General features: G+C 35.8%; 1 protein-coding gene across 1 annotated transcript in view; it reads right to left on the bottom strand.

Annotated features, from left to right (window-relative positions):
- CDKAL1 (CDKAL1 threonylcarbamoyladenosine tRNA methylthiotransferase) overlaps positions 1-16780 on the bottom strand; it is a 648803-nt gene that overhangs the window by 353992 nt on the left and 278031 nt on the right. The window contains exon 9 of the mRNA XM_022586761.2: positions 7315-7418. Within this exon, the coding sequence (XP_022442469.2) occupies positions 7315-7418 (104 nt within the window). The remainder of the gene's footprint in view (positions 1-7314; positions 7419-16780) is intronic.

The raw sequence follows: 16780 nt of genomic DNA, 5'->3' as shown, positions 1-16780 counted from the left end.
CGAATAAACGTTCAATAAATATTTGTTGAATGAATGGCAAAATAACAACTATATAGTTCCAATGGTTACTTCAGTTAAAGAGTCACTGTTTGGTTTCTTTCTTTCATAGACCTCTAGCATCACATAAACCTTAAGATTAAGGATGGCAAGTGGATTTCATCTGGAATACTAAGCAGTGGCTAATAAGAACTCTGTATTAAGAGGGATTCTTCGGGGAAAGCCTGGTTGATCAGTAAAGGATGCCTGGAGTTGGGAAGGCAGAGGCGCAGCACAAGGGCTGCCAATTTGCTGACACCACCCTGACAGATAACGGATGTTTTCAAAATGTAGAGATATTTAAGTTAAAAGGCTCAATGGTTTTTGCCATCTGAAGACTTGCTTCCTGGGTCTGTGTACTTTTAATGTTCATTAGTCCAACTGGCTACTCTGTCCTCCTAAACTAGGAGGAGCTCCTTGGAGACAAGGACCCCATCTTTTCCACCTTTTTAATTCCCATACAGCACAGTAAATAAACACTCATAAAATGCCAGCTGACCCTTTTGTGATACCTGGAGATAACAAAAATCACCGAGCCTTTTCACTAAATAAGCACCACTGGATGTTGAAACCAGCCATTTACTAGCAGGGTGGTGTCTGCAAATGAACAGCACACTGTTCTGACCTGCCAACCTCCCTAACCTGGCTCATTCTTTTTTTTTTCTTTAATTAAATTTTATTGGAGTATAGTTGCTTTATTGTTGTGTTAGTTTCTACTGTACAACAAAGTGAGTCAGCTATAGGTATACATATATCCCCTCTTTTTTGGATTTCCTTCCCATTTAGGTCACCACAGAGCAATGAGTAGAGTTCCCTGTGCTACATGGCTCATTCTTTACTAATCAACCAGGGTTTCCTCCCCACAATCCCTCTAGAGGTCAAGAGGGTCAGTTCATTTAATAACTTCAACCAAAAAATTATCTAAACTAGTGGTTCTCAATTCAAGTTCTCAACTCTGGCTTATATGTTAGAATCAACTATATTTTAGAAATTGCAGGGCCTCCCAATCCACAGAAATGATGATAAAGTAGTCAGCAATGGGACACAGACATCAGTGTGGTTTTGGTTTCATAAAATTTCCACGTGACTAAAATGAACAGCTAGACTGATAATACTAATCTATTCTAGATCAACACTAGTTTCTAAAGACTACATCCATCTCTTATGAATTTATGATGTGTATTAGCATATTAGAGACAATAGGAAGTTCCCAATAACGTCTCATTTACTTTAAGTTAGCTTTCTCCAAAGTCCTTATTCGAACACGGCCACTCCCATTGATTCATGTACTGTCTGTAGCTGCTTTTATGCTAGAAGGACAAAAATGAACAGTTGCAGCAGACACCTTGTAGCACACAAAGCCTAGAATATTTACGATCTGGCCCTTTAAGAAAACATCTTCCAGCCCTGGACTGGTGTACTTAAGGATACACTAGAGAAATACTAAGCTACACCAGCCAATTCAGGCCGAATCCTAAAGGTTCTGAGGAAAGGCCTCAGAAGCAAGGGCTCATTAAACAGGGCCCCACCTCTACTTCAATCCTGGCAGTTCTGCTTTCACTTTTCAAAATTCATTTGAAGAAAGTTCCTTTATTGCTAAGAAAACTTTGAACACCACTGACTTAGAAACTCAAAGGTCTGAAGAGGCAAGAACCAAGTAAATCATACTCTGGTCTGCCACAGATAGCCTTAACTAACATTCTCTGAAACAAGAGTGATTAATCTCAGCTTATTTGAACTAAATATCTGAGAAACAGCTCTTTAAGGCATCAGATCTCCCTATCAAGTTATATGTATTATGTACATTACATTTATTTAGCTCCCCCCATTAAAATGTCTTTAAAAGTTATAGTTTAATATTATATTGGGGGATTTGTAAGAATCAACAGAAGAAAAGACAATGTAGAAACTATATCTTAAAATTCTACACACTGCCAGCTAAAGGCATTTCTATTATATTTGTCAATGTCTCTTAGAAAAGAATATAAGAAAATAATTCTTCTTAGTGTTTACAGCCTAGAAACATGTAGATTTCTCATTATAAACTAAATCCTTGGGACTTCACTGGTGGTGCAGTGGTTAAGAATCTGCCTGCCAATGTAGGTAGGGGACACGGGTTTGATCCCCGGTCCAGGAAGATCCCACTTGCTGTGGAACAACTAAGCCCGTGCGCCACAACTACTGAGCCTGCGCTCTAGAGCCCGCGAGTGACAACTAGAGAGTCCGCGCACCACAGCTACTGAAGCCCACGTGCCCTAGAAGCCCGCCCGCCACAACAAGAGGAGCCACCACAATGAGAAGCCCATGTGCAACAAAGAACCAACAGAGCCAAAAATAAATTAATTAATTAATTTAAAAAAGTATATCCTTCCTTTTATACATTCATACAAGTTATATAAATCACCCTATCTCCTTATTCTTTGGGACAGCCAAGATTCACCAGTTGGTATAATTATCTTTCCTCTTGAAACATAACACAGCATTTCATACACCCTTTATTTTCATGGTCTATTTACATACAATCATTTAATGTAAGCTGCCTAAAATCCCTTTTTGGAAGTTGACAATGTATAACAAATATGTACAGTAACATTATTAATCCTATAGAAGAAATAGATTTCTCAATTTGAACACACCACAAATGAAAAGATAAAGGAATACAAGACATTTAAATAACTGCCATATAAATTAATAGGATGCAATTATTGGTCTCTTTTTAAGCTTAGATGAAAATCAATATACAGTACTCATTGCTAAAGGTGATAAGTTAAATGCAACAGCTCAACAATCTGAAGTTTATACACCAGAAAGTCAAATATTGCTCATATCCTTTCCTATCTAAAAGGGCAGGAAGCAATGTTTTCCAGCTGCACTGCATAATTAATCTCATACACAATAGACAGTATCTTTGCAAGTCTTGAAATAAAACAGAATTCATTTCATAAAATTCCAACATTAATCTTGAAATCACTAAGCATCAAGAAATTTTCTCCTTGCCCTGAATATTTCATCTTAATTTATTTATCTTTCCAAAACTGCTTTATGCCACTTATCTTGTGGGGGACGTTCAGATTTATGAGGGAGAAAAAAAGTAGCAACACAGAAATGAGATCTAGAAAAGCACATGAGAGCTATAAAAACAGCTCATCCATCATCTCTACATTTTGATTCCAGAGACAGCAGTGAAAGGTGTTGTTTCCACACCACTCACCCAGCACACTTAAAAAGGTTTGCTCCATCACTTATACAACTGAAACTGATTGATTAGTTGCTAGAGAAAAATCAATACAAATATCCTAGAAAATACTAGCTTGTAAATTCATTCTGGCCCCAACAAAGTATAGGTCATTGCTTGACATGTTTTTCTAGATGTCTAAAATGCAACCATGTCAAACCCCAGCCCCCAAAGACTAGGAATTTTTAAAACCTAAAGTTTGGCATAAGTAAGGAAGTGAGGGGAGAGGTTTCCCAATGGTCTGTTAGAACAATGTGATGATACCCAGAAATTAACCTGGTAAATATTATACTCATATGCAAAACTGCCCACAAAAATGATACACACACTGAGAAGGTAAAAATAGTCCATGAAAATGTCAAGGGGCTAGGATAAGTCCAAAAAAAAAAATGCTAGGAAACCAATGAAATATAAACTATATTTTTTGCATAAAAGGTAAACTAAAGTTTCCATTCAAAAATATAAACAATTTTATTTACTGATATCCATTCAAAAGTTAATGAGCTCCCTTTCTCATTCCTGGCAGCTGAATGTATAGTCAGTATATTTTTAGTACTTTAGGAAACCATTTTATATTCAGAATGATTTCATGATTATTTCAGAATCTCTTCTGAATGCTCCCTTGCCTATGGGTTAGCCCTAGTCTCTTCACTCATTACACTTCTAAGAAATAAATGTTTATGAATATAAAATGTTTCATAAATATGCTACTCAGAAGAAATTGTGATCTTATTGTAATAGTCTGTCACGTGACTGGCAACCGGGATTGTAATCCCTATTCTACAATTGGTGTAGAGATTTTTTTAAAAATCACTTTGTATTTGTGACACACAGTCATTTAAAACTTCAAGAAAAAGCAAGAAAGGAAACGCAATTTTCAGTTGGGAAATTTAACTTGCACTGACAGGATGGCTTTAAACACAGCACTAAAATTTACTGACAGCATATTTAGACTTTTCATCTTAGAGTAAATTTTCAAAGAATCATAGTGTTTATTACTGATTATAGGACAATTTAATAATGGTATAATGCAGAATTTAAGGGGCTCTGACCCCCCCAAACGTTCCTAATATCTGAATTACTAAAGAATGAATTACAGAGAAGTCACAGGAATACGAAAAACAGGTTATTTCTTCTATTACATTTAACTTCATAATTATTCTTCGCAATTTTATTTATTTATTTTTAAAAATTTTTGGCTGTGCCGCACGGCATGAGGGACCTTAGTTCCCTGACCAGGAATCAACCCTGCACCTTCTGCAGTGGAAGCAGAGTCTTAACCACTAGACCACCAAGGAAGTCCCTTCTTCGCAACTTTAAAACTCAAACATAGGAATCCTGTAAGACCCTTATGATCCCAATGTCTTCTGCAGAAAAAAAGACAATGCTGCTAATTCAATGTCTTTAAAATATGAGCTTACAGACTGCTATTTCCTATTGTGAGATTATAAGACCATAGCATGAATTTGCAATTCTCAAATTAAGAAAGTAAAAGGTAATTGTCATACTAGTTTCTATCTATAGAGACATTTTTCATAAGACATATTTTAGAATCAAAAGAAAATTTGTCTTTTGATTCTAATCATTAAATGTTTCAATATTAGATGTTCCAATATTCTCACTCAAAATTAGACTTCTCTTGTTGGATTTATTTTAAATTCCTTCAGTTTAAGTAACATGACTTCTTCATAATAAGGACACAACCAGTTACTTCATGTAAGTTATCTCAAATTCAAACAACAAGCAACACTTAATGTCACAGTAATGAGAAAACCATGGCTTGTATATAGGTCAAGTACCTTGGTCAGATCATGTGGCTGGTAAGCAGCAGAGCACTGTTTTGAATTCAAACTCTCCTATGGCAAAGAGCATCTTAGGACTTAAAACTGCCTAAACACACTGGCTTACCTAGAAAGTTATGACCTCGATATTTTAGTAACAGTTCCACATAGCAATAAAATGAGCCTGCCAGTCCGAAAACTAGCCTTCCATTTCAACCCTAATATTCAGATAACAAGACAACAGAAAAATTTTACACCTACTACTGGGCATACATCCAGAGAAAACCATAATTCAAAAAGACACATGCACCCCAGTGTTCATTACAGCGCTATTTACAATAGCCAGGTCATGGAAGCAACCTAAATGCCCACTGACAAACGAATGGATGAAGAAGATGTGGTAGTACATATATACAATGGAATATTACTCAGCCATAAAAAGGAATGAAACTGGGTCATTTGTAAAGACTTGGATGGACCTAGAGACTGTCATACAGAGTGAAAAAAGTCAGAAAGAGAAAAACAAATATCGTATATTAACGCAGATATGTGGAATCTAGAAAAATGGTACAGATGAACCAGTTTGCAGGGCAGAAATAGAGACAGATGTAGAGAACAAACATACAGACACCAAGGGGGGAAAGTGGCAGGCGGGGTGGTGGTGGCGCTGGAATGAATTGGGAGACTGAGATTGACATATACACACTAATATGTATAAAATAGATAACTAATAAGAACCTGCTGTATAAAAAATAAAATTCAAAAAAAAAGAAAAACTTGACATTGCAAACATTCCTGGTTGGGAATCACCAAGCACATACGTATCTACTGATGATGATGAAAGCAGTATTAAATAAACCTCCTCTAATACCTTCTGTATAAAGAGCCACTAAATCACTGCTAACCTCTGATACATCCTTTGAATCACTCACCTTAACCAGCAAAGTCACTTGTATTTGTAATTTGAATACCCTCCAATTTGCAGAGTTAGGTGGATAGATCATATAGTTTTAACATCTCCATTATCCAACAGATATATGGAAAAACAAACACTAAGTAAGAATGCCAGCAAAGGGATCATTTTTCAAATAAAGTAGGTTTCTGTGCAAATTCATGCCCTTTCTGAAAAATCCTTAAAGTAGCCATGTTGCAGAAAAGACAACCACCCAGACTTTTCCTAAGATTAGACAATTACCTGGCTCTGAAAGCAAACAACTGCAAGAGTCAGTGAGTTTCCATTTATTTCTTTCAATACAAGCTGAATGTGAACAGAGGAGGGGACTGTGCTAAGAATATAAAGGTAGAAAAAAAATTGCTGAGACGTGTTAGATTAATCAAGGGTGTTTTTCTCTCTGCTATAAAGAGCATTTCAAATTCATGTCGATAAAAGCTTTAGACTGAATAAGTTTGTTTGGAACTCATACATTCTGAGATACAGGATGTGAAGTACTGAAAGTAGCACTCCAAGTTACTTGCTAAAAGGAAAAGTACATTACCAATAACTACTAACCCACAAGATTATGAGACAATAGATTATCTCATGTTGGTTATAAAAACACATCAATGTTATATACACGTATTATAAGCCAAGACAAAAGGGGCAATTTATGGTTATGTATCAACACAACTGAGACTCGTGTTACAGATACGTCTTACTATATGCTGAGAGATACCTAGGCAATCACATTTTCCAGCAAGTGATGATTCAACAGTAGCTGGCCACCCACACAAAAATTGTTCTCATTAGGACTCTCTACCAGTACCAATATTTACTGCCCCACAGCAGTCCTGTGGATGATGAGGGTTATCTCTTCTGGCTCATAGTAAAACCTACCTTCTCTTTCCAAAACTCCTGGCAACCCTTATTAGCTCTATTTTCTGAATGGACCAAGAATTACCAAAGAAAGAGGGAGAAATCTTGAGTATTTCACTCAGTCCACAAAAGTCTTATTAACACACAACAGAAGGTCATGGCTTTCATTTTTATTTTTTTGTCTCTTCCATTGAATATAAAGATAGGTGATGAATTTCAAAATACGTCACTTACCTTAGAGTCATAAGAAAACAGAAGAGTGGTGAAAGGGGAGTTATGTCAATATTATAACCTGAATCTGGTAACATCTTCTATTAGATAAGCTGAAATATTTGTAAACTCTTCAGAAAGCTAAAGAAGCATGTATCTCGTAAGTAAGCATGTTACTTAGAAGACTATTATAATTTATTAAAAAGACTATAATCACACAGAATTCTAGAAACTCTTACCTTGAAAAGACTGTTTGGCTCTATCTACTAACTCATCAACTGGATAACTGGCCAAATTTCCTCTGGCGTGTTTAGTTTTGCAGTAGGTACAAGCATTGAGACACCTGTTCAAACGACAGCAATAAATAAAGTTAAATTTTTAAAGACAGTGCACACTTAACACGGGAAAAAATATCCAAAACATACACCAAAGTGCTGTTTTAGTATCATTTGCCAGGTTATGTAAGAGATATAAAAAATGAATATCTACCATGCTTCATATTTATTTTATTTCCACCAGGCGCAGAAATCTGCAATTTGCAATTCTGTTAAGTTTCAACTATTCAAGAAAGATTGTACAAATCCCATATTATCTTCAAATGCACACATTAATGTGGAAACAAAAATGATAAATGCTTACAATGGTTAATCAAAACAAATTAAAGATTCACATTTTTTAAAACCAATGACATTTATTTGGCTATCATAAAACTAAAATTTTAGTATCACTTATATATACCGTATTATTCATAAATGAAAAAGCTTTTCATTTAACTTTTAACTAATGATTTAAGAATAAACAGGCAGGGACTTCCCTGGTGGCACACTGGTTAAGAATCTGCCTGCCAATGCAGGAGACATGGGTTTGATCCCTGGTCCGGAAAGACCCCACATGCCACGGAGCAACTAAGTCCATGTGCCAGAACTACTGAGCCTGCGCTCTGGAGCCCGCGAGCCACAACTACTGAGCACACACGCCATAACTACTGAAGACTGCGCACCCTAGAGCCCGCACACTGCAACTACTGAGCCCACGTTCTGCAACAACTGAAGCCCATGCACCTAGAGCCTGTGCTCCGCAATGAAGAGTAGCCCCTGCTCGCTGCAACTAGAGAAAGCCCGCACACAGCAACAAAGACCCAATGCAGCCAAATAAATAAATAAAATTTTAAAAAAGAATAAATAGGCAGTACAGAATTCTCATAAGAAAGTACACCTTAAGAAATCTTCAGATAATATTTTTAACTCCTTGAAATCAGAAAAAAATATTAAAACATGTCCAGTGAATGCTCTTTGGGATTATATTAGTCAAAGTAAAGAAGAATAATGACAACATTAATTTAAAAAAATCAAAAAATAGGATTAATTCCCAAAATACTTCAGACATGATACAGAATTGTTTTTTAAGAACTAAAATGTTGGACTTCCCTGGTGGTGCAGTGGTTAAGAATCCGCCTGCCAATGCAGGGGACACGGGTTTGAGCCCTGGTCTGGGAAGATCCCACATGCTGCAGAGCAACTAAGCCCATGCACCAGAACTACTGAGCCTGAGCTCTAGAGCCCACGAGCCACAACTACTGAGCCTGTGTGCCACAACTACTGAAGCCCACATGCCTAGAGCCCGTGCTCCACAACAAGAGAAACCACCGCAATGAGAAGCCCGTGCACCACAACAAAGAGTAGCTCCTGCTCGCTGCAACTAGAGAAAGCCCACGTGCAGCAATGAAGACCCAATGCAGCCAGAAATAAACAAATTAATTAATTAAAAAAAAAAACCTAAAATGTTTGTTCTACTCTTATAATTTAAAAATATAGTTTAAATAAATTTTCTTATTATAAAATTAAAGAAAAACAATTACATATAATAAGATATTCTTATGCCAGAAAGATAAGGCTCAACAACATTGAACGAAACAAAGAACAACATTTCTTCAACGATTCAACTGCTATAATAAATAGCAAGGTTTTAAAAGACCATCATTATACAAATGCTTTAAAATTTCAAACAGAGGAAAACAGCTTTTAATAATTATAACTGGCCAATGTGTAATTCTGTCAATATATGACTTTAAAATACATATAAATCATTGAACTCAGGAGGCAACAATGTAATGCTTAATTTCTAATTATTTTTGCATGGAGCTCTTAAGTGAAACAACACACACATTTTGATTTTTAACTGACCACATGTTCTTAAACAGCTAACATTCCTTTCTTCCTAAGCCATTTACACACACACACAAATTGTGGCCTCTCTCTTATGAATAGAGGTTCCAGTCTCCCAATTGTTATATGTCTTCTCTTTTCAATTTCCATCTGTTCCATAACAAGGGCAAAAAGAAAACTGGTTTTTTTTTTTTTTTTTTTTTTTTTTGGCTTCTCCTTGGGAGAGTAACTCACTTTTGTTTAGCCCTGATTGAGCACCAGGCATTTTGCGAGATGTTTTACATACATTATCTCATTTAACTCTTCTAGAGTTGATGTTACTATCTCCATCTTACAGATGAAGAATCTGCTAACAAAAAGTCAGATAATACAGCTCATTCCACAGAAAAACAAAGGAGCATAAGATACTGTATACTATGAACAACTACACACCAACTAACTGAACAACCTAGAGTAAATAAATAAGCTAGAAATGTACAACCCACCAAGACTAAATCATGATCCCATTTACAACAGCAAAAACAATAAAATACCCAGGAATTAATGTAACCAAGAAGGTGAAAGAGCTGTACAATGTGAAGTTTAAGACATTGATGAAAGAAAAAAAAAAAAAAATCACCAAAGCTGGAGGCATCACAGTTCCTGATTTCAAACTATATTACAGAGCTATAGTAATCAAAACAGTAGGTGCTGGTATAAAAACAGGCAAATAGACCAACATAAAAGAATTGAGAGCCCAGGAATAAACTCACGCATATACAGTCAACTAACATTTGACAAAGGAGCCAAGAATACTCAATGGAGAAAAGATAGTCTATTCAACAATTAGTGCTGGGAAAATTGGATATTCATATGCAAAAGAATGAAACTATCACTAACTTATACAATTGACAAGAATTAATTCAAAATGGATTAAAGACAAATGTAAGTCCAGAAACCATAAAACTTCTAGAAGAAAACACAGGGAAACAGCTCCTTGACATTGTTCTTGGCAATTATTTTTTTGGATATGACACCTAAAGCACAAGTAACAGAAGCAAAAACAAGCAAGTTGGACTGCATCAAACTAAAAAGCTTCTGTACAGCAAAGGAAACAATCAACAAAATGAAAAGGCAACCAACAGAATGGGAGAAAATATTTTCAAACCATATATCTGATTCATAATAAATTCATAATAATATATGATTATTACTCTACAATAAGGGATTCATAATATCTGGTAAGGGGTTAATATACAAAATATATTTTTAAAAACTCGTGCACCTCAATAATAATAATCCAATTTTAAGACATCCAAATAATATGGATGGACATTTCTCCAAAGAAAATATTTAAATGGCCAACAGGTACAAGAAAAGATACTCAACATCACTAATCATCAAGAAAATGCAAATCAATACCACAGTATCACCTCACACTTGATAGAAAGGCTATTATCAAAAAGATAAAAGAGTTAACAACTGCTGGCAAGGATGTAGACAAATAGGAACCCTTGTGCACTATTGGTGGGAATGTAAATTGGTACTGCCACCATGAAAAACAGTATAGAGGTTCCTCAAAAAATTAAAAATAGAACTACTATATGATCCAGCAATTCCATTTCTGGGTTTATCTCCAAAGGAGATGAAATCACTACCTCAAAGAGGTTTCTGCAAACTCATTTTCATTGCAGCATTATCTACAATAGCCAAACATGGAAACAACCCAACCGTTCTTCAACAAATGAATGGATGAAGAAAATGTGATACGTTTAAACAATGGGATGTTATTCAGCTATTAAAAATAAGGAAAACCTGCCATTAGCAACAACATGGATGGATCTTGAGGGCATTATGCTAACTGAAATAAGTGAGTCAGAGAAAGAAAAATACTGTATGATCTCACTTATATGTGGAATCTAAAATAAACATACAAAATCTGAAAAAAACCCAACTTCATAGAAACTAAGAAAATATTGTTGATCACCAGAGGGTGAGATTTGTGGGAGGTGGGGGAAAAGGGTGAAGGTGGTCTAAAGTTATAAACTTCTAGTTATAAAATAAATTCTGGGGGTGTAATGTACAGCATGGTGACTGTAGTTATCAATTTTGTATCGTATATTTCAACAGTGTTAAGAAAATAGAACTTAAAAGTTCTCATTACAAGAAAAAATCTGTAATTATGTAAAACGAGGGATGTTAACTAAAACTGTTGTAAACATTTCACAATATATACATATATCAAACAATTGTGTTGTGCATCTTAAACTTACACAATGTTATATGGCAATTATATCAGTAAAACCGTGGGGGAAAAATCAGATAAGTAGCTTGTCTGAGACATGTAACAGCTAAATTTCAAATATAAGCCTGCCAAATTTCAAATTCCCTCCTGTTTCCATACCAAGCTGCCTCCCCAGAATAAATATGTATCAAATATCCTAGCTATAGACAAATGCAGATAAGAAATAATAGTAAGATAGGCAATCATCTGACATGAGATATAAAGTAATACAACACATATATTCAAAGATATGGCTGGTATTCATCATCCTGTGTATGGAGCTGTTTGTTTAAAACCTGTTTCTCTCCTTTATTCTTTGGAAATCTAAGGCTAGGCTTCTCGTCTATCCACTGGCCCAAACTAGTTATTTCACCGTTGTTGTTTATAAGTTCTGTTTTTCATGCAACTGCTGCTCTGTGGCAAAATATGTCACCTTGTTTGTCTTGCCATGGTTTTTAAATTCTACTGCTCAGGTCCTCCAGCTGATTCCTCTCTCTGTCCTCCTCCTCGGTGGCTTCATGATGGGCTCGATGCAAAAGACCCCTTATTCATTCATGGGATCCCCCCTCATGACTGCCATTCACTCAAGTTGAATCAGCACCGTTCTGAGGAATCTGTTCTCTCTACCCTTGATACTACTTATTCCCAATGGAGAGCTCCATAAATTAAGTGGACAATCTCGATAAAAGCTAATACTATTTCTAACTTGGGCTATTTCTTAAAAATAACTTTCTTAAGGGACACTAGCCTAGAGAAGGGGAAGGAAAACAGAAGGGAAACATGTATTTTAAATATTTATAACATAAATCAATTAACACACATAAAACACTTAGAATACTGCCGGCACCTAGTAAGTGATCAGTAACTTTAATGCAACTGTTCTGAACAATTCTGTAAGGAATTAATTATGCACTATCATGTTCCAGGGGTACCTAACTTTATGGAACAGATGTGTTGCTGATAGGTTGACTTAAATCAACTATGGAAACCAAATCATGTTTTCCTACTGGCTCACTTAATAAAGGTGGAAATGTATTACCCCCCATATGGAAAAATCACTCATGAAAATGTACTAAAACATTTAAATAAAACAAGCTGATATTTGGAAACATTTATAATAATCAAAATAAGCCAGTAAGTATAAATAGTACATTAAGAATTCAAAATATTCTTCACTAAATTGCTCCCTTGGGGTTAATTAGAGTTGTTGATGTGATATACTTTTGAAGTTCTAAACTCTTTATTGTATAAGATGGGTTCATCCTTATCTGCAATTACCAAAGTAATACTTCATATTATTTCAATAAAGTGAAAATTTCTATAGAGAGCATTTCTATAAGCATGTTATAACAGCACTAATCAAGCATTAAATCTGCTATATCTTACATTTTAAAAGGAGAGATATTTGTTATAATACACAGGAAAAATACCCAATACAAAATCAGAAAAGAAAGAAAGAGCTTTTTCATGCTATTTGGTTTAAAAACAATCTTCTCAAACACCAGGAATTATGATGACCAATCATTTCGACATGACAAGCCTCCAACAAAATAAAAGGATTCATCATAGAAACCTTTAGTAGTTTCAGTTATCTGTAAACAATTAAATAATTGTCTAACAGTAAGAACACTGAGCCAGTTTCTTTAACCGTCACAAAACAAAAGATCTTTGAGGGTTGACTGTTGAAAGCCAAAACCAAAAAGAGATGGCTGTTGAACTGCAAGGAAGAGGCAAAATCCTGAACAGACATAGCCTGTTGTGATAGAAGGATAAAGGTAGCACACCCTACCTACTCATCTTTGTACAGGTTGTTATATGGCCACAGGCCAAGAAATAACTAAAAACCTCAAAAGCAGAGACAGACTGGGCATTTAATATAGCAGTATAACTCAAGTCTTAAAAAGTATCTGTGGTAGAATATTTTTAAATTACAGAAACTAAATATGTGAAATAACAATAAATTTTCACAATTAAAATTAAAAATTAAAATATTTCAAAGGGTTCAAATGCACAACAACATGCCAATTTGATACCAAAACCACATAAAGCAAAGAAAAATTAAAAGTTTTAATACATTAGGCTTTTTCTTCTAAAGAGCACCTTTAGATATCAGAAGTTTGGGAATAATTTAAAAATCAGAGTTATACTTTTAAAGTTTCACCCACACTAATATCACTTTTTTTAAGGCGAAAAAAAGCTTATGTGACTCAGGATTCTGCTTCTCTCTGCTTAGGGTCAAAGATAATTTGAAATATGCAGAAACTATTGTTTTAACAATAACATTAACACTTCAAACTAACATTCTGTGCCACTCACATAATTTAAGCCTTATTTATTTTTAATCAGTTAACAGAGCATTATCTTTCTCAAAGCTTCAAACTTTACAAAATAAGCCCTTCATAGAGCAAAACCTTGGAAAAATCACATTGTGGCCTTCCATATGGAAGCCTCCTGAAGCAAAGAAAAAACAAAAACTCAAGAAATAGAAGGTTCACACACTGTAGGCTATGCCAGACTTGATTGTTAAATATAGCCTATTGTGAGCCCTCATCATGGTTTTTAAAGTATTTCCAGGAAAATTACAAACTTTTTGATCTTTTAAATAAATACCAGAGATACTCTTAGCAAAATCTGATTGGATCTTCAAATGATAATTCCTATTTGCCAAGATCAAAATCCTGAACAAGCAAAGGAAAACTAACACCTGAAAAACTAGCAGAATATATCCTAAATTCTTTAAGCTTCCTGTGGCCAGGACTCCTCCAATGTAACAAATCTCTCCACCTGAGTTACTGCCTCGATCTCCAATCTCAATCTCCTACTCCAAAAATTCATTCTAATAATTACCACCTCTGTCTTTAACTGTAATTGTGCCCTTTGTGGAGTTCCTTTTCATCTGGGGGGGAGGGGGAGAGAGGGGGGTCAGAGGTAGGTCTGGGAACCCAGCTGCTAACCCTTCTATCTGTACAAAATTCAAAAACAATTGCAGCTATATTTTTTCCTTATCCTACCCCCATTAGCTGCTGTGCTATATCCTTTGTTTCAAAAACTTGTGCCATCATATTTAAACTCTGTACCCTTATTTCTCATTCCCTTTACCTGAAAGAGATATCCTTATCATCATCACCCATCAATCTCTATAAAAATCATCACAAGGGCTCCCCTGGTGGCGCAGTGGTTAAGAGTCCGCCTGCCGATGCAGGGGACACGGGTTCGTGCCCCGGCCCGGGAAGATCCCACATGCCGCGGAGCGGCTGTGCCCGTGAGCCATGGCCGCTGAGCCTGCGCGTCCGGAGCCTGTGCTCCGCGACGGGAGAGGCCACAACAGTGGGAGGCTCGCGAACCGCAAAAAAAAAAAAAAAAAAAAAAAAAATCATCACAAGCTTTAAAATCATTTGGGGTATGGGAGGTGCTAATAAGAGTAAAAGATGGTTGCTGAATGCTTGCCAGACACTCTGCCATACACTTATATTGTCTCATTTATCCTCACAACAATCTTGATGTAAGTATCATTATCCTTAATTTTCATACAGGAAAGTGAGGCCGAAAGGGATTTAAAAACTAGCCCAAAGTTGCATAGATGGCCAAGTGAAAGATGCAATCAATCTTATCTGAAATTCTTTTATCACTGATGGTACTCTACTTCTCTTAAGATACAATAACTTACTCTAGGTAAGAATACGTGATTGTTAGGAAGGATTATGGGAAGATGGCACAGTGGGAAGCTCCAGGAATCTGTCTCCCCACCTAGACAACAACTGCACTGGCAGAATCTGTCTGGTGTTAACTATTTTGGAACTCTGGAGTCAGCTGAAGGCTAGCAACTTCCAAGGGAAGATTTGAATGATAAATTGCCCAACAACTAAATAAACATAGGACATTTTCCAGAACAGACCATATGACCACAAATTAAGACTCCAAATACTTTATTTTTTTTAAGATTTTTTTTTTATGTGGACCATTTCTTTAAAGTCTTTATTCAGTATGTTACCATATTGCTTCTGTGTTATGTTTTTTGGTTTTTTGGCCGAAAGGCATGTGGGATCTTAGCTCCCTGACCAGGGATCGAACCCACACCCCCTGTATTGGAAGGCAAAGTCTTAACCACTGGACTACCAGGGAAGTCCCCCAAATATTTTAAAAGATAGATATCATACAAAGTTTATTCTCTGACCACAAGAGAATGAAGTCAGAAATAAGTAACAAAAAGAAGAGGGAAAATTCACAAAATTGTGGAAATTAAGCAACACACTTTTAAATAACCTATGAATCAGAAAAGAAATCACTAAAGAAATTAGAAAATACTTAGAGATGAACAAAAACAAACACCACACACCAAAACTTATGGGAGGCAGATAAAGGAGTTCTATGGGGAAATTTCAAAGCTAGCTATAAACACTTAAAAAAGAAAGATCTCATATCAATACCCAACTTTACAATGTAAGTATACAGAAAAAGAAGAATAAACTAAAATCAAAGCTGGCAGAATGAAGGAAATAAAGATTTTAGAAAAGGTAAACAAAATAGAGAATAGAAAAACAAAAGAGAAAATCAACAAAACTGAAAGTTGATTCTTCAGAAAGATCAATAAAATTGACAAACCTTTAGCTAGATGGACTAAGAACAAAAAGAGGAGACTCTAGAGCTTCTCTGGTGGCACAGTGGTTGAGAGTCCGCCTGCCGATGCAGGGGACATGGGTTCGTGCCCTGGTCCAGGAAGATCACACATGCCACGGAGTGGCTGGGCCCGTGAGCCATGGCCGCTGAGCCTGTGCGTCCGGAGCCTGTGCTCCTCAACGGGAGAGGCCACAACAGTGAGAGGCCCGCGTACCGCACAAAACAAAAAAACAAACAAAAAAAAAAAAAAAAAAGAGGAGACTATAGTATAATCAGAAATGAAAGTGGGATATTACTACTCATTCTAAAGAAATAAAAAGGATTATAAGGGAGTGACATGAACAATTGTACACCAACAAATTGTATTACCTAGTTGATAAGAACAAATTCCTGGAAACAAAAAAACTACCCAGACTAAACCATGAAGAAATAGAAAATCTGAATATATCTGTAACTAGTACAGAGCTTGAATCAGTAATCAAAAATCTCCCAACAAATAAAACTCTGAACCTGATTACTTCACTGGTGAATTCTATCAAACATTTAGAGAAGAACTAATACCAATTCCTCTCAAACTTTTCCAAAAACTGAATAGAAGGGAACATTTTCGAACTCATTCTCTGAGGGCAAAATTACCTTGATACTCAAGCCATACAAAGA

The sequence above is a fragment of the Delphinapterus leucas genome, chromosome 10 (assembly GCF_059928025.1).
Source record: "Delphinapterus leucas isolate spDelLeu-1000000601 "Yukka" chromosome 10, BTC_Dleu_Yukka2, whole genome shotgun sequence".
In the NCBI taxonomy this organism is placed as follows: domain Eukaryota; kingdom Metazoa; phylum Chordata; class Mammalia; order Artiodactyla; family Monodontidae; genus Delphinapterus; species Delphinapterus leucas.
The sequence above is the reverse complement of the archived record's forward strand: the minus strand, read 5'-3'. Positions and strand labels throughout refer to the sequence as shown.